This window comes from Lotus japonicus, chromosome 6, assembly GCF_012489685.1.
Source record: "Lotus japonicus ecotype B-129 chromosome 6, LjGifu_v1.2".
Classification (NCBI taxonomy): Eukaryota; Viridiplantae; Streptophyta; class Magnoliopsida; order Fabales; family Fabaceae; genus Lotus; species Lotus japonicus.
This window is the reverse complement of record NC_080046.1, coordinates 1,836,329-1,854,831: the sequence shown is the minus strand read 5'-3', so window position 1 is coordinate 1,854,831 and position 18,503 is coordinate 1,836,329. Positions and strand designations below refer to the sequence as shown.

The 18,503-nt window shown below is 35.8% G+C and overlaps 1 protein-coding gene, 2 long non-coding RNA genes and 1 pseudogene across 3 annotated transcripts; 3 read left to right on the top strand and 1 right to left on the bottom strand.

Annotated features, from left to right (window-relative positions):
- The first annotated feature begins 1,457 nt into the window (after window positions 1-1,457).
- LOC130722869 (1-aminocyclopropane-1-carboxylate oxidase homolog 1-like) lies at window positions 1,458-3,376 on the top strand (annotated as a pseudogene).
- A 2,038-nt stretch (window positions 3,377-5,414) lies between these two features.
- LOC130726844 (uncharacterized) lies at window positions 5,415-7,346 on the top strand. The gene is made up of 3 exons (XR_009015025.1): window positions 5,415-5,727; window positions 5,897-5,966; window positions 6,997-7,346. It is a non-coding gene; the product is annotated as an uncharacterized LOC130726844 (long non-coding RNA).
- Window positions 7,347-9,199: 1,853 nt separating this feature from the next.
- LOC130722867 (proline--tRNA ligase, cytoplasmic-like) lies at window positions 9,200-12,756 on the bottom strand. Its single transcript, XM_057573724.1, has 11 exons — window positions 12,696-12,756; window positions 12,535-12,623; window positions 12,063-12,155; window positions 11,879-11,995; window positions 11,275-11,462; window positions 10,775-10,841; window positions 10,291-10,413; window positions 10,050-10,202; window positions 9,680-9,964; window positions 9,352-9,570; window positions 9,200-9,250 (listed from the first exon to the last, which is right to left on the bottom strand). Exons 1-11 carry the CDS (start codon window positions 12,754-12,756, stop codon window positions 9,200-9,202), a joined length of 1,446 nt encoding a protein of 481 aa, XP_057429707.1.
- Window positions 12,757-13,564: 808 nt separating this feature from the next.
- Window positions 13,565-15,568, top strand: LOC130722811 (uncharacterized). The gene is made up of 2 exons (XR_009014104.1): window positions 13,565-13,640; window positions 13,796-15,568. It is a non-coding gene; the product is annotated as an uncharacterized LOC130722811 (long non-coding RNA).
- Window positions 15,569-18,503: the final 2,935 nt, after the last annotated feature.

Here is an 18,503-nt window from a genome sequence, read left to right as displayed (position 1 = left end):
ATGGCGTTTTCTCAAAAAACTACCCCACTTTGCTAAATTTTTTTTTTTACCCCTTTTTGCTAAATAATTTTTTTTTTCACATTATTCAGAAAAAAAAATCGTGGCATCTATTTGTATAGTTTGAATAATCTTAATCTATTCCTCAGCATGTAGTGTTCGTGGGATCTGAAATTTTGATTTTTATCTCATTGGCATGTATTTCCCTTTCAGTGGCTTGCTAAGCTATTGCCATATGCTAGTTTTCAAAGATTATGAGTTTAGTTAACTTTGAGTTTGTTGTTGTTGGAGAATGAAGATGGATGAGGGAGGTGAAGATGAAGATGGTGAGAAGATGATGATGAGGATAAATGAGGAAGATGAAATGGAGATGAAGAAGTTGATTAGAAAAACCGGGAAAATCCACTACAAGTGGTCATACACTCATACTCATAGCCCCCATTCCCCCTTGTGCAAATTTGCACCAGTTTTTCCTTTGTGTCTGGTAGGCGGACCCATAGCATTCCACCAGTTACACAAATAAATTAAAGGATGACAATCTGAAACGGTGAGTTGATATAATGGACTCTATTCATTGTGATGCTCGGAGATGGAAGTAATGACCCTTGTAATGGTAACAGAAGCCGACCTTTATATTAATGGTAATATTAGAGGGAAAAAATAATTAAAACTCATTCCATTCCGCTTATTATTCAAATAATCGTCTCTCAGTGTTAGTGTCGGTTCAGCAGAGTGCTTTCGCCGTTGGTGTTCTTTCCGATCTCTACGCATTTCACCGCTCCACCGGAAATTCCCTCTGCCCCTACCGTTCTCCAGGTTGTGCGGCCATACGTCCCACCACAACCTTTATTCCATTCCATCACAAAGTGTCAAAATAATGGTAAGGGGTTTTCATTATGTTCCATCCCATTCCATTCCCTTCCAATATGTTTCATTCCGCTCTGCACCTTATATAACATCAATCCAAACGAAGCCTTCGTGGGCTGCTCGTCACCTAATCCAAATTCGTCTAGATGGGGTAGTGTAGGTGACGGTGACCCTCACCGTTGAGGTGGTTCCCTCGACTCTCTCATCGTTTGTTTGAATGACCATATGCAAAGACAGATCCCGAATTTTTAAGTTGTGGGAACAGTATATATAAATAAATTTACACCTCTAAAAACATAATACATTACTATTAAACACTTGGATAACATCTTAATTGTTCTCTACAAGATTTCATATTTTGATAATATTTATGGCGGAAAACGTTCTTTTAAAAGTAAAATGAAGACAAGATCCAAACTTTGTGTGGTCACAACTTTGTTGGAGCAAGGAGAAAAATTAATGAAGACTTGATGGCTGATGTAGTAAGATGAAGACTCACTGGTACAAGAAAAAGAAAAGTGATAAATAAAAATCATATAGCTGTAGCTAGGCCAGTAGCTTCTGAGAGAAAAAGAAATGAAGGAAGCAGCAACCACTGCTATTCAGGTGCTGGTTAATTCACTCTCAACATGGTGGTAAAAAACACAAAGAAGTTAGAGGAAGTCACAGATTCCACTCATTATGATAGGGAAGCTGAAGTGAAAGCCTTTGATGATTCAAAAGCTGGTGTTAAAGGCCTTGTAGAGTGTGGATAACCAAGATCCCACGCATGTTCCATGCTAACAAGCACTTGGACATCACTCCTGAAAATTCCAAGTTGACTAGTATTCCCCTCATAGACCTCACTGATGAACATTCAGAGGTGATTGGTAAAATTCGAAGTGCATGTCATGAGTGGGGATTTTTCCAGGTGATTAATCATGGAATTCCGACTAGTGTCTTGGATGAGATGATTGATGGAATCAGGAGGTTTCATGAGCAGGATTCTGAGGTTAGAAAACAGTTCCATTCCAGGGATTTGAAGAAAAAAGTTATGTATTATACCAACATTAGCTTGTTTAGTGGCCAAACTGCTAATTGGAGAGATACATTTTGTTTAGCTGATGCACCTAAACCAGATGAAATACCATCAGTATGCAGGTAATTTTTGGTAAATACTAATATTTCATCTTTTCTATGATATATGAGTGAGTTTTGGTAAACACTAAACAGATTAAGCTCAAATAAATTGGTTCAAGCACGTATTGCATAAACTATTCAGACCCACTTATGAAAATAAGATAAAAAACAACTTTTAGGTAGATTATAAGCTATTTAGTATTTACGTAAGTTTTCCCTAACACATGCTACGTGTTGGAAGAGCTTATTTTTTTTCGTGGCACATACACCTATGCTAGTGTTTGAGAGAGCTTATTGTCATAAGTTCGTAATTAACTTAAACTCAAACAAGGCACTTTTACAGGTAATCTAGTAGTTACTCAAGTTAGTAGATTGCCCTATTGTTACATTACATGACATGTACTCATGGTTCATGATCTGTCCATTTGAATTATTTTAGTAATTGATGAGTTGAGTGTGTACTTGCAGAGATATTGTGATTGAGTATTCAAAAAGAATAAAGGAATTGGGTTTTACAATCCTTGAGTTATTGTCAGAGGCTCTGGGACTGAGCCCTTCTTACCTAAAAGAACTGACTTGTGCTGAAGGACTCTTTGGTTTTGGTCACTACTTTCCACCATGCCCTGAACCTGAATTAGCTATTGGTACTACCAAACATACTGATCGTAACTTCATTACATTACTTCTCCAAGACCAACTTGGCGGTCTTCAAGTTCTTCATGAGAATCAATGGGTAGATGTGCGTCCTGTACATGGAGCTCTTGTTGTATACATAGGAGATCTTCTACAGGTAAATATTATAAGTTAACATCATAATTTTAGTTTTTCGAGATAGGAACATTCATACTCTGATGAAATTAACTCTCTTACCTAGATTTTTACATAAAACCTTGCTTGAGAATTAATATGGATCAAGTAATTAAAAATTCTGTGAAATTTATAATTTTTTTTACCAATCTCCTAATTTTATAAACTTTGCACTTAAGGCCTACCCTGATGAAGGAATGTTGACTAAAATTATCAAACGTGTAAAATATGGCTCATGATTTTCCTCTATGCTCTCGTATTCTATTACCCCTGATTTGCCCCTAACCCTGACTATTGGTGTCATGAATTGTAACCAGTTTTGCTCTTGAAATTTAACATTTCTTCCATCTATTACATCCTTGCTAAAGTTTAATATGAGTATATGGTTAAACCAAATAATTCATCATGAACCACTTTCTCTGATTGTGTTTTTTTACTCCATAAACCACAGCATGAGACAAGATTATTTACAGCTTTTTCATTGACACAGTTTGTGAGAATAGAATAGTATTTATTAATTTCTTGTGTATTGGTGCAGCTTATCACAAATGACAGTTGTAAGACTCAGGATTTTAGAATTAAATAGATAATTAATTTCCAACTCACGCATAGGATTTGTGTCAGCGTGAGGGGAACTTGACTTGTGTTTAATGTTTGGATTAGCATTATGAAGAAGAAAGTTCAGAAAATGACTAAAAGAATAGTACTATAATCACTATAGGTTATAGAACGAGCTTTATTCACTTCCGCCTTAGGGCGAAAGCGTTAGTAAAAGGCTAATCCGCTCTTAAAGCACTGTAGAAGCGGAATTCAAAAATATTCAGAGGATTATAAGAATTTATCTTATTCCTTTCCATGAAAAGCGTTTCGATACGAAACCCTGGAATGTACGAACGTCCGATTCTAGTTCTCGGAGGTTTGCCGAAACTAAAACCCTGATAGCTCAAGAAACCTAGAATAAACGGTTGATGAAGACTTTTTCTATTCGGAGTTTCAAACGAAGATTTCACACGCGTACACCCATTTCTTTCGATGTTTCTAATCTTTCTTCAGAAAGAAGTTTTCTCATCCGACATCAACTGCAAAAAGTAGTTTTTCGGGTAAAATAGATTTACACCGACTTTGGATCGTTTGCCTTAATTCCGAGAAACCTATTTTGAGTTCTGGAATTCTGTCGCCAGAACCTATCTTAGAATTTACAGAGGATGGCACAGGAAAAACCGGAATCCCGAAATTTTCATTTTTCCGCGTTTTCCATTTCCTATAAATAGCTTGGAAAATGAAAAAAAAACAAAAAAATCCCCAACACACACACCCAAACCCGCGGCTTCAAGAGGAGGAGGAGGAGAAGAGTTTTTCGCCGATTCTTGCCTGATCGTCCCACAGTTCGTTGCTACGCGTAGGCCTCAAGGTACTGATGTTTTTCCTTACCTCTGATCGTAAATTCTGTCGCTTTTCTCTGTCTTTCTGTGCTCAAAGTTTTGAGCTTTTTGTAAACCTGTCCAAATAACTTGATTTCTCTGTCTAAACTTATTCCCTACTAACCCAAGAGTACTTCTAGCGGATTACATTTCGCCGAATCTCGCCGAATCGCCGCCGAACTTCAATTCTGCTCAAAATACCCATTTCTGACAAAGGTTCCGCTTTTTGAGTCAAAAACTCTCGACTGAGCTTAGCATCAGTAGGATTAGTCGTCATAATCGTCGTTGGTATCGACCCCATTTAATTTGTTTTTCGAAATTCTGATTTTGAGTTTCCGAGCTAAAAATATTGACCAAAATACCCCTGTGACAGTTTTCGACCCGATAATTTTTAAGAGAGTTTCCCTGGCCTAGATATCGCCTAAGAATACCTAGGAATCGATTTAGATCGAAGAAAAAGTTCGGAAACCCGATTTTTGAGAGTGGCCGAAACCTATTTGTTAGGGTACCGTGTCCAAAAATAATTTTTGGGTCTCTATGACCTGAGCCATTGCGTAGCTCTTTCAATTGTCAAAATTTTGGCGTTGGTTTCGTGTCATTCCGAGTTCTGTAGCTCGAGTTATGCTCGTTTTAGCGAACGAAGTCTCTGTTGTCAATTTGTGCTTAAATAGGAACTCTGAAGCTTTAAAAGCTTTCTTTCCGGTTTAGATCAGTGTTATTAGATAGTGTTGTTTCTAGTGAGGCTTGTGTTGATGATTGTGTTTCCTTGTTCTAGGTTCACAACTTCCATGCACAACTTCTACTCACGAAGGTAAGGGTAACTCAGTTTTAGAGCGTCTTTGAGTCTTGCCTGCTTTTATCGCACTGCCTGCGTTTGAGATGAAGATGTTTATATTGATTGCCATTGGATTATGATTATTATGCTTGCAATGTTGCATGCTTGCTTATATTGACTATTTCTGAGGCTTGTGCCAAATGTTTTCTGAAGGCTTCAGCCGAGTAAACTTATTGGGACGTGTGTCTCCGTTTTCTGAGAGGCTTCGGCCGTTTACTGGTTTCTGTCATTGAGTTGAGTTGACGTGTGCTTGTTGATATTAAGAGTAACATAGGTGAAACATCCTGTTAAAAAAAAGGTACAGGAAATAGAAAAAAAAAAATATATACATATATATTTAATAAAGCAAAAAAACAATCTAACCTAACCCCATAACCCACGCAGCCCCACACCCACAATTGCTGAAACCGTAAAAAAAAACAATTCTTTTCTCTCTCTGTGCTCGTTGCTTTCTTTCTTCTCCTGTGCGCAGCTTTGGTTCTTTTCTCTTCTCTTCAATTTTCTTTCTTCTTTAAAGGAAACAAAATACTACACAATACCCCCACCATCAAATAGACGTTGGTGAAGAGAAATTATCTTGCAAGTGGAAAAGATGTTGGGCATGGTTTTGGGAGATAGGGTTTGTGCTAAAGAATGAGAAGAGTACCCACCGCTTCACGATTACTCAGTCGGGTTATTGAGGTATATCTATCACTTATAGATTTAAAGAATGATATTATAGTATATGTTAGACTTGAGTAGGATTATTTTAGGGGTTTGGGTACATAATTGGGGATTTCATAGTTGCTCACGGGTAGTACGACATAAGATAATTGTTGCTGAAGGTTTGAAGTTGATTTTTGGTGTTCAGATCTGCCGGTTAGTGGTTCGTTTGGTTGTCGCGCAGTTGTGGAGAGCAATCGTGTTTGTTCTTCGTAACGGTGAGTGGTTTTCAACTGCTATGACATATTTTTAACAGTCTTATAACTGATTTAATTACTTTAACATGTGACCTATTTATCTAAATTGGGGAAACGTGTTTTAGTATGTTTGACTATCATTCTTGAACTCTGAAAGTTGATTTTATGAAACTGATTTTTAGCATGTTTTATGAATTGGTATGAGAAGAGAATGACATTGGGTTAATTTGGAAATTATGTGAAATTGAGATTGTGAACTTGAAAAGCTTTGATGAGCATTGAAAAGTTGATATTGAGAATGTTATTTTGAAAAGCTTTGATGAGCATTTGAAAATGATTTTGAGACTGTTGATGAGACTTGTATTGGTTTGAGAAAACGGTTTTGGGGATCCTTGATAGAACCCCGTAGCCGTTAGCGGAGGTAACGGCCTAGGTGCACCTAGCTAGTTTGATTCCGGGAGGAGAGGGCTATCCGTTAGATGAAGCCGCCAGTGCACGGAAAGGGCTATCAACGAGATGAAGCTTCCCCCGATGAGATTGATGAGATATGACATGATTTCGGGTGGAGAGGGCTATCCGTTAGATGGAGCCGCCTCTTGGGTAAGATAATCCTTAAGAGGAAAGGGCTATCAATGAGATGTAGCTTCCCCCGATGACACGATGTGACTTGAGAAAGGAAAGGGCTATCCGCTAGATGGAGCCACCCCTATCGGAGAGGCCATCCCTTAGGAGGAGAGGGCTATCAACGAGATGGAGCCGCCTCATGGTTCTACATGTGTGACCCTATTAATTATATTTCTGGTTTTATGTTTTTCATATCTGTGCATGATTTTAACTGTATTTATTTGAAATGGTTATTTATGAACTTTATGATTTTTGTCAAGTTCATAGTTGAAATGATTTAAACTGGTATTATTGATGATATAAATTGTTTATACTGAGCTGAGAGCGAAAAACTCGTGCCTAGTTTGTTTCCCCTTCCTGTTCATGGTGGTTGTTGACTGCTCACTAAGTCTTTGTGACTTACCCCATTCATTATTTCCCTTCACAGATTTTCAGGCAGCTTAGTAGCAGACTGTTGTCAGATTCAGATCATTCGACTTATTTCCTTTAGCAGGTTGTCATAGTGGTGTCTTTTATTTAATCCTGGTTATCTGCAGCTATAGGGAGTCCTAGGTGGATTTAGATTTGGGATTGTGATTTATTGTTATATTTTAAGAGTTGGAACTTGAGTGCTCGAGTTGGTTTTATATTTCACTTAAAATACTGGTTATGGAAGAACTCATTGTGCTCGAGTTGGTTTTATATTTCACTTAAAATACTGGTTATGGAAGAACTCATTGGCAGATGTTGTTAATTTGTAACTATTGGAATTACAAAAGAGATTCTAGTGTTTTTATATATGTGTACAAAGATATTTTGAATAAATTGTTTGGAAAATGATTCTATGAGGAAGAGGCTTGCCAGGCTAGGGTGGTAGTCTGTGCGCCGGTCACGGCTTAGGATTTTGGGTCGTGACATGCTAGTAAAGAAAACATATAAAGAAAATAAAAGTGATTCTCTTTACTAATTATATATGTATATTGCCATCAATTCCACGCAACTTTTATATGTATAGGTATAAAATCAAAGTAAAACAAAAATGTACTCAAGCAAAAGAAAGCTAATATTTATGTAACCCACAAATGAGACAAGGTTAAATGTCAAACTAGCTCCAGAAAATACCACAACCAAGATCTAGTAACTTCTGCCCCAGTATGACCACTTTGTCGCAGGCTTTCCTGAAGCAAAGCATTTGGTGCCTGTAAACCAAACCACATAAGATTTCAATAAGCAACATCAACATTAACTGTGATATACTGACAATTATTCATTAGGGGCAGAAAAGTCTTCTATTTATGAATTGACTATTGAGATTTACTGACAGAAAAGGGATGAAGAATAGAACTCTATATATTGCATAATGCATATTGACAGAGCTACAATCGTTCCTATATCTATATCAGAGAATTGCACCAAAATAGTTAACGGGATTAACCAATAAAATAAGAAATATAAAACAATAGTTCATGGCAAGCCCATATAGAAGTTAAAGCTGCAAAAAGGTTTTAACCGTCACATAATAACACCGCCACACATTTGAACAAGAAGGATTATACCTTCTGGGAGTTCTGGCTGATCAAAGGGACTACAAAGAGTCTTAGCTGCTCCTGTCTCGCCTTTTGTCCTTGCTTTGACATCTGCTTCCACCTCCTGAAGCATTATGATTGACCGAAAACTGTTACAATCAAGACACTAAACCACACACCATACATGGCCAGACATGTTTGAACATTATGCATAAGACGGTTATGTAATGTCTAATGAGTAACATACATTGCAAAATCAGGTTTCCAAAATATCTGTTGGGATTGGCTCATTATCTTATCAGTTATTTGAATTTGATTTAAGGGGATTGTGATATTGGGTTAGAGGAATTCTATCTTATGGGTTTAGATAAGACTCTATCTTATCTTATGGGTTAAGATAAGACTCTATCTTATCTAATGAGTTTAGATAAGATGTTTAGATTATCTTATCTTGTAATACTAGAATTAGTAGTGTCCTATAAATAGATAAGACATCTAACAATAAAAGTGTGTCATGTGCTAGTGTGTACCAAGTGTGTGCGGAGTGCGCCGCAATTGGGCGGTGTACAAGTGCGCCGCAATTCAGCGGTGTGCGAGGGTACACAACAATTGGGCTTGAGAGAAACTGCTATTGCAGAGGTGTGAGACAATTAGGCAGTTGAGAGAAATTGCTATTGTAAACACAATTGATTATTAAGAATCAATAAAGGGAGCTATAGCTACTTTATAACCGCAGAGGTAGACACAATTGGCTGAACTGCGTGACCAAAGTTTTCTGTGTGATTTATTCTGCTTTCTCGCTCTATCGTACTGTCTAAATCAAGTCGTGTCTTTCTTTCCTCAACAATATCAACACTTTTTTCAAAGAAAGATGACATGAACGATAACTGCATCTTCAGTTTTATTTGGTATGTATGACATTCTTTAGCAAATGAAGTGCATGATGAATGGAAATTATAAATCGGAAGCTCATTAGGGTTGCCCAATCATATGCATCATTAGTTATAAAAAAAGGAGAAAATATGCTTCATTATTTTTAAAACTGATAATGAAGCTTTCAAGGACAGTTTTGATATTTTTTTTTTTGTATATCTGTCACATAAAAATGTACCTTAGCTAAATAAATCATAATTGACCACAATCAGATAGCCAAACAAGTAGAAATAAAAGCTGAGACTATGCAATCAAACAAGGCAATGCCTTAAAAATCAAACTTGTCAAGCATATTATCAAAATGCTGGAATCCTTATATTCGGACGAAACTATACGATCCATACCTTCTCATCACACCAAGGTGCAAAGATCATCTTTCTTTCATTCAAAGCTTGTATAAACTCATCCCATGTATGTATGATCTGAATACATTCATCTCGTTTTTGTTTGGCAACATCAAAAAGATTCTGCTGAATATTATCCAGCAACTTCTTCAATTCCTCAACCAAATCTGCATTAGCAATGTCTATCTTTGCTCCATTATCACGACGAACAGCACGAACCTGTGAAAAATATGAACAAATTTATCTGGTATTTTGTTAGAAAACTGACAGTGTAAAAGCAAAATGTCAGATATGAAAATCAGTAGAACGGTAGGCGAAAGTTGATAACCTGCTTATTTGCCAAATCCTTTGGCCCAATTTCAATTCTTAGAGGAACGCCTTTCATTTCCCAGTGAGAATACTTCCACCCAGGAGAATAGTTATCTCTAGTATCTGACTCAGCACGAATACCTGCTTCACATAATGTATTCACAGTTGCAGCACAGGCATCATAGATTCCTTGAGTATTAGCATCTTTGAAAGGCACAGGAATCACTATGACTTGAAGTGACGCTACTTTAGGAGGTAGCACTAATCCCTTGTCATCACCATGAACCATAACCATCACCCCAATCTGATAAAATAACAGCCAGGAATGTAGATGCAATTAATATAGAGTAATCCTCCAATGCATGTCTAATCAAGAAATCAAGGCTTACCGTTCGAGTACTATAGGCCCATGAGTTTTGCCAGACCATTGCTTTCTCTCCCTTCTCATTTTCAAAGTTAATCTCAAACATTTTAGCAAAATTTTGGCCCAGAAAATGAGAAGTTGCTCCTTGTACACCACGACCTGTGTTTGGAATAAATGCCTAGCAAAAATCAACATCAATATTTTGTAAACAACTTTTCAAAATTCAAACAATACATCAGTATTTGAGAAGAATGTAAAACATGTACCTCAACACTGGTAGTGTAAAGTCCACCAGCAAACTTCTCAAGCTCACTTTTCTTACCCTTTATGACAGGAACTGCCAAATACTCTTCATAAATACGCCTATATAATTCTAAAATCTCAAGAACCTGCAACAACAATAGTTTAGAATATTTTCAAACAAATTTTCAGAAGATGGGATTTCTGCATTCTTTCGTGGAAAATATGAATTCATGAGTATAAGAAAATAGTATGCAGTATGCACCACTGCACCAGGAGCCAAATGGAAGTTCATAGCTAATTTAAGTACTATAAAACCACAAGAAAGGGAAGGTAGAGAAATATAATAAAAGTCGTTTTGAAAAAACAGAATGCTTCATAAAGCACAATATGAGATAAGTGCTTACCAACTCTCACTAGACATGCAAAGACAAAAAATGACAAAATTAAGGCAGGTTATAAAAATAAAACAAAGGAGAGATTCCTAAAAATAATCATTTAATAAAATACCTCTGCATCTGCTTCCTCCTTGGTTGCAAAAGCAGTGTGTCCTTCCTGCCAAAGAAACTCACGACTCCTGCAATCGAAATTTGTATGAGCACCACAAGATGGACTATAAACAAGTTCTACAATGTAAATCAAAAGTGACAGAGTTATAGAAAAAATATCTGACATCATATTTAACAATAAGATAATTAACATATAACAAAAATTATTCCTTGCAAATTTAAGATTGAAAACAAACTTAAAAAAACATATTTTGTAAGCCTGCTTCACTGTAACCAATTCATCAGAATCACTATCAGATGAACATCCATTCATAAAGGTAACAACTAACAAGTAAAGTTTCAAGGCGTTGTGGAAAACATAAACAAAGCTGAAAACCCCAAAATTGAAGTCTTTTAATTAAGTTTGGAAGTGTTCATTACATCAAATGTGGCCAACAAATAGGCATACAGAATGGAGAAACAAAACAAGGTGAAAAAAGGGGGGGAAAGATTACTCAGTACCTGATGAATGGTGTGGGGTTGCTGAACTCCCATCTAACAATATTGCACCACTGATTGAGTTTCAGTGGCAAGTCACGATGCCCCCTAATCCACTTGGAGTAGTAGGGGTACATAACGGTTTCACTAGTTGGGCGAATAGCAATAGGAATTTCTAACTCAGATTCCCCAGACTTAGTCACCCAAGCAACCTGGAAAATGAGCAAGACATAATCCAAAAAATATTAATATTTTGAAAATCAAATGTCATTCAAGAAAACAATGCTGCTGTATAGATTATTATACAGCAATCATTAAAAATACCAATTCAAATATTTTTTTGTTGGTATATCCCGTTATCCAGCACAGTATGTCCCTGGTTAATAGTATGTTTGGTTTTGCATTGAGAATTAAAAACTCATTGCTCGAACAAAAGCTACTAGACACAAGCTTTCGCTTAAACCATGGTTTTGGACCAAACAGACACTAAGAAAACTTGGTCCAAGGAAAATAAATCACGTAGGCATGCAATGATCTCCAAAACTTTACTAGCAAACGAAACTCCATGAATAATCATTCAATGATAATATTCTAAATAACATGGCGCAACAAAACCACAAACTGTGACCTCTGGAGCAAATCCCTTAACATGGTCCTTCTCCTTTTGCAGAACTCCAGGAGACACAAACAAAGGGAAGTAGCAGTTCTTGATCTTCATTTTCTTAATTTCTGGATCGAAAAAAGCCTGCACATTGTATCACAAATTAAAGGCATTCCACACTGGAGAACTATATCCATGTAAACAAACTTACTTGCATTATCTCCCATATGGCCATTGACCAAGGCCTCAGAATATAGCAGCCAGAAATATCATAATACTCAATCATTTCCGCATTAACAACAACCTGATTGATCAATCAAAACCCAAATTCAAACAAAACACACTCAGATCGAAATTAGCAATGTTGACCAAACACAGATCAGGTCAAAACAAATACTCCCTCCGTTCCTTATTAACCTCCGTTCCTTATTAACTGTCCACTTTGAAGAAATTTTTTTGTTCCTATATAATTGTCCACTTAGAGTTTCAAGAGAATATTAATTGATGTTTTTCCAAGAAATGTCCTTACATAAACAGTAAATGAAGAAAGATAAAATACATATTCTAAAGGGTGATATAAGAAAACAAATAATATTTTTATGAAAATCAACACATTTAATTGCTTTCCTTAATTTGTGTGAACCTTCTCTTCCAGGACAGATAAATAGGAATGGAGGAAGTACATCAGAATACCACTCTCCAAAGTTTTCAGCTTTCCGATGCGTGAGCCCTAACCTAGTCTCTTTCTTCACCTCCTTCTTCTTCCCCCCACCTGCAAAGCATCGTCGCTGCTAAAACCATGCATGCAGGAACAAACATCAGAGCAGTGCGAATTGCGAATTACCTTGTTGCTGCTTTGCAGGCTTGGAATCGGATGTTTTGGCTTTGGCTTCAGTCCCCGCCATTGTGAACGATGAACTTGAAGAGGAATGTCTGAAGAACTTGGAATTACACATGCAGTTGATCAACTTGTAGGATTGTGCAGTTTTTATTGCACTAGAACACGCATGCAGTGTCATTAATTAAGTTACTGCGTGTTACAAAATTCATTCCGACCGGTCTTGGACTTGGACCCCAAAGTTGCCACAAATTCCTTGTCACATACTATTAATACTACTCAAGGTTTGCTTATTTATTCTTAGGTAAAAGTAAAAATACAACTTTAATTACACTTTCGGTTACCTAATATAATGATTGGATAGTTGTGTTGTCTCTCTACTTTTGATTATGTGTGAATTTGGTCAAGCTAATCAAGTCCCTATGTTTTAAAATTTAAGCGAATATGGCCTCTCTTGTTTTTTTTATAATAGTCTCTCTCAATTTTCATATGCATATGATGATTAAATCTTCACTTTCTTTTCAAATATTATAGAGTTTATGGTGAATTTGATATATGATACAATTTTAAAAGTTAAAATGGTGAAAATTAGTTAAATTATGAAGGATATTTGATTAGAGTTTAAAGATGTGAATGTAGAATTTTTTTATTGAAATTTCAAATTTTGATCAACAATTTTTTATGGAAAGAAATAATAAGAAGAATTTGAAAGTTTTAAGTAGAATGATAATGATGGAATTAAAAAGTTGAGGGACTAAATCTGCTAAACACAACATTGAGGGATAAAATCACTCATAGGTAAAATTAAGAGGACTAAAAGTGTAATTAAGTCAAAATAAAGTTATCATTATAATATGAAACATCAGATCTAACAAAGATACTCTGTCCACCGCCCACAGTTTGGAAGGCATCTCCCCGGCGGGGGAAATTGGAAACGACCCTCCTTTGAAGGTTAATCAAAATCCACTCATCTTTTGGATTACTGATGTTTAATTTCTGCATCTTGATAATCTGGGAGGCTCTGTCCTCTGTTTTTGAAATCGATTTGATCAAAAGGGCTTTTTTTTTTTTATAAGCTGATCAAATGCTCATATTATATTTTGAAGGTTAATTGCCTCTTCGTCGACTGCGGAAGACATGGAGATCGATTGAGATAATCGAGGTTCGATTTGGTTTAAGGTAATTTTGTTTCAATTGCCTTGATAAAAGTAAGATGCTATAAGAATAAAAATACTCAGAAATAACATTCTAACTCTCCTAAAATATTGAAGCTCGTTGGAGTTTTTATTCTTGTTTTTCTTGTGATTACAATTATTACAATATGTCAAAGCCAACAGCCTTTTATAATTATACTTTTACTAATAATAATTGAATCACTCTAAATATTGGTCTCTGCAGTTGAGACCAAGAAAACACACCTGTTCCAAGATGAAAACACACTTGTTGTTTCTTAGTTGTTACTTTGCCTCTTCAGTTTCACCTGCCCAATCACTGTCTGTGTATCTAATCAACTCTGGCTTGGTAGAACTGGAGTGAAAAATTCCTTCATCAATTGTTCCTTTGATATACCTCAAAATTCTCTTTGCAACTTGCCAATGTTATTGTCTTGGTGAGTCCATGAATCTACTTATGAGTCCAACTCCATAAACTATATCAGGTCTTGTTGCTGTCAAATACCTGAGTCTACCCACTAGATCACCTCCACTTTCCCTTTCCAATTTCAATCTTTCTTCCATTGGAGTTAACATTGGTTTCAATGATTCCATCTTAAATTTCTTAAGAATATCAGCTACATATTTCTTCTGTGAAATAAAAACCCCTCCACTGGTCTGCTTCACTTCAATGCCTAGAAAATACGACATTAGGCCCATATCTGTCATCTCAAACTGTGTGGACATTGGCTCCTTTGATCCGGATGTTGAGATGAACGGGTGTAGCTCTGTGTGTTTTGGGGTGAAGTCTGGTTTAGAGTCTTGTGATTCTTGAGATCTTTCTGATGTCCCCGTGGAGGGTGATGAAGAGTTTGGGCATGTTGGGGAAGCTCTTGGAACTTGTGTTGCTTCTTTTGATGAGGTGGGACTTGAGGAAACTTGTGGATTTTCTTTGTTTGTGGATCATGACATCCTCACTCGTCTTAAAGCTATTCCAGCTCTAGGTGTGTCTTTTTCTCATTTTCCTTTGCAGGGTCTTTGGATGGAGCAGTTGATTCCTGTCGGTGATAAGATTGCTGCCGAGACTATGTCTTGCTCCAATCAGACGGATCTCCTTTTGACGGATGGGAGCCTAGTTGTTGAGCCTAAGGTGGCACTTCACCCTACAGTTTTGGATAACATAGGGTTTTAGCTGAAGACATCTGTTGGTGGGGTTGGTTATCTGAGGCCTAGGGGAAGACCAAGAAAGTATGAGAAGAGAGGTGGGGAGAAGAAGGATCTTATTGGGGTTGTCGGTGGTTCTTTGTTAGCTAAGGACTCGAGTTCGTTGGAAGGAAATGGAAATAATCAGTTGATGGTTTTACCAGCAGAGTTTTCAGAGCTTTTTGGTGTTATGACTAGGGCAAGAAGTGCCCTTCTGATGGATAAATATCTAGGTATGAGGTACGATTGTATAGATGAGACTGCTTTGCTTCAATTAGAGGCCCATATTCGTGCTCGCAGGACGCTGCCATAGTGGTTGGTTTTCCCTTTTTAATGTTGATCCCGGTCCTTCCCGCAGAGGTTCTTTTTGGGCTGCCGTTTTTCGTTGTTTTACGTTGTTTGTTTTTATGGTTGCTTAGCTGGTGGCGTTTGTTTTCACTTGGGGCCTTGAGTATGTAGAAGTGTTTTTGGGGCATTTGTGTTGTGCTTTTATGTGGGTTTTTGAGGGGTCAGCTGTTCATCTCGTTTTTTGTCTTGTTTTCAGGTCATTTGGAGTTAGATTTTGTATCTTCGCCTTCATTCAATATATATAATTTCTACTTTTGAAAAAAAAGTAAGTGAGAGTTATCAATCCTATAAGAGCTATAAGAGGTTGCTAACTTACCCTCCATTGTTTTCATGAAAGAGTAAATTAACAAGTTACGTTTTTTTTTTCTTAATTGTAACTTTGGTCCGCCACGTTTACTAAAGCCATGATTTTAGTCCCTCACAAAATTTAATTAGAAGAGTGGTCCCTCACATTTACTGTCATTTGTAACTTTGGTCCTCTGTCATGTTTCCATTAAAAAACTAACAGTTTCTAGAAAAAAAAAAACCAGAAATCTAACATCTTCATCTCCGGTTGGATCCCGGTTCAACTACGGTTGAACCAATGAACCTTGAATCAATGTCCTCACCGGTTTGATCACCGGTCCGATTTTAAAAACCTTGGTTAGTGTTAGAGTGTGGGAATAGGAGAAAATAATTAATGAGACACATTTTGTTATAATTAATTAGGGTATCATTGGAAAAAAATAATTAATATTACACAAATTTTTATTTAGTTCTTATAAAAAGAATTAAGATTTTTCTTCTCTTTAGTTCTTATAAATAGGATCGGAGGTAGTAACAAAATATGTACTACAATAATGATATATACACACCTCATTTTTAAAACACTTCATTTTCACCCATTTTTATTTCTACCACTCTCGTCTTATCATTTATCACATCTCATACTTTCTCTTTCTTACTGTTCATTTAATTTTCTTCATATCTCTCTCATCATTCCACCTCCAAGAGAGGTGTGAATGGAACATTATTCTATTAAGAAGAAAATGCATTGGTTTTATCTTGCATTTCATCATTAAGAAGAAAATGCAATAAATTTACAACGGGATTTCACACTGAATTCAATCAATTTAGTTTAGTGAGTGAGTACTCCCTTCGTTCCTGATCTTTTGTTGTTTAAGGTTCTGCACATTGTTTAAGAGTGCAATCATTGATATATTTGTTGACATAAATACCCCTATTTAATGTTGAGTTAAAGTGAAGAAAGAGAATTATAGTTATTGGTTTAGAAACTTGTTATGATTTTGATTGGTGAAAATAAGAGGTGGTAGGTGAGAGATATAGTATTAAATGAGGGTATACATGGAATAAATAGAGAAAAAATGCATTGGGTTTGTAAAACAACAAAAGTTTTGGAATTTAGACCAAAAGTTAAAACAACAAAAGATTAGGAACGGAGGAAGTATTTTTTTTTACGGAGTAGTGAAAGTGGCTTAATTGAATTGGGTTTGACTCTTTTAAATGAAGAATTTATTCCAGATACCGCAGCTGCATAAATGTATTGTATTGTTGTCTTAAATATAAAATTATTGTTTTTTACTCGTGCGTTGCACGGTGATTTACTTAACTGTATAAATACATCAGTAGAAATATGTTTTTACTTGGTTCAGCCTCTTATTAAGTCAACAGAACATATGTGGAACAAAAAATATGTTTCAAACATGTAGGTTAATCGACCACAGTAAAAATATTAAATTGATGAGATGTATAGACTTCGCAATGTTAACATTTAAATAGTAAAAATAACCAAGTTTTTAAGGAATACATTACAATGAAATTTAAATAATATAAACATAACAATGACAACAACACGAAAGTTTATTAGAACTTGTAGTCCATGATTTATAATAAAAACTTCAAAGTTGATCTTGTAGTCTAGCCATGTAAACATATTTGAGCAACAGAACTTACAAAGGAAAAAAGTATATATAAGAGTAATAATTAGTAACTTATACAAAGATAAACTTGATATCATTTGAAAATGATAAACAAAACTTATAACAGCGTTAATAACCCTTCGAATTAGATGATCAATAAACTGCTTGACATCTTTTTATGTTGTCAACAACTAAAAGAAAAAAATATCAGTTTTCCTATTAAAAAAATTTAAATTGAAAATAATTGTAAGAAATATCAGTACTTACATTTCAAATATTACCGAAGACTTCTTGATACACAATATTACATGTAGTGCTAGAAACAATTCATTCGTAAACTATGATGAGAATCTTCAGCCTTTCTCTAGATTTAATTGTTGAAAGTGCAACATATAACTGTCCGTGAGTAAAGACAGGCCTTGGCAAATATAGTCCAACATGAGATAAAGTTTGGCCCTGACTTTTATTTATAGTCATTGCAAAACATAATGTAACAGGGAATTGCATGCGCTGAAATTTGAATGGATGCTAAAATCAGATGGAGTTAAGCTCATCCTAGGAATAAAGGTCGTTTCCCTGAACTTGTTTCCATTTAAAACAGTAGCAACAATTATATATTTAGTTAGGGTGTTGACTATCATTTGAGTGCCATTACACAATCATGCAGCTTGGTCAATGTTTCGAATGAGCATGATAGAGTATCACGACCGAATGAGAGTTGACTTTCAATTTAATTTTATGGTTTGGAATTCCAGAGCATTTAAAATCATTAAGAATTCAGATGTATATCATTCCACATTAACACCTGAATCTTTATTTGACTTGCATGGAGTATCACAGCTCAAATACTCTGTTTCATCTCTAGGAATTATTGCTAACATAAAATTGTTGATTTCCTCTACACTTTCAAGTGTTGGTGCAAGGATTACTCTTTTTTGAAAGAATGATTTATTTTGCAAATTAAACACAAGTTTCGGATATGCAAAATTTACTAATTCAAGTAACAGATCCTTACACTGTTCAATAAGAAGATCTGGAGAAATCTCAATAAGAGATTCAACCTCATCAATGGTTGTAACTGTACCGTCTCCCACTTGAAGCAATCAATCAGCAAACTCTTTTATTTCTGTTGTTGAAGAAGTTGAGGTAGCATTTTGCAATCTCATATTAACAGTCAACTTCATTACCTTGTA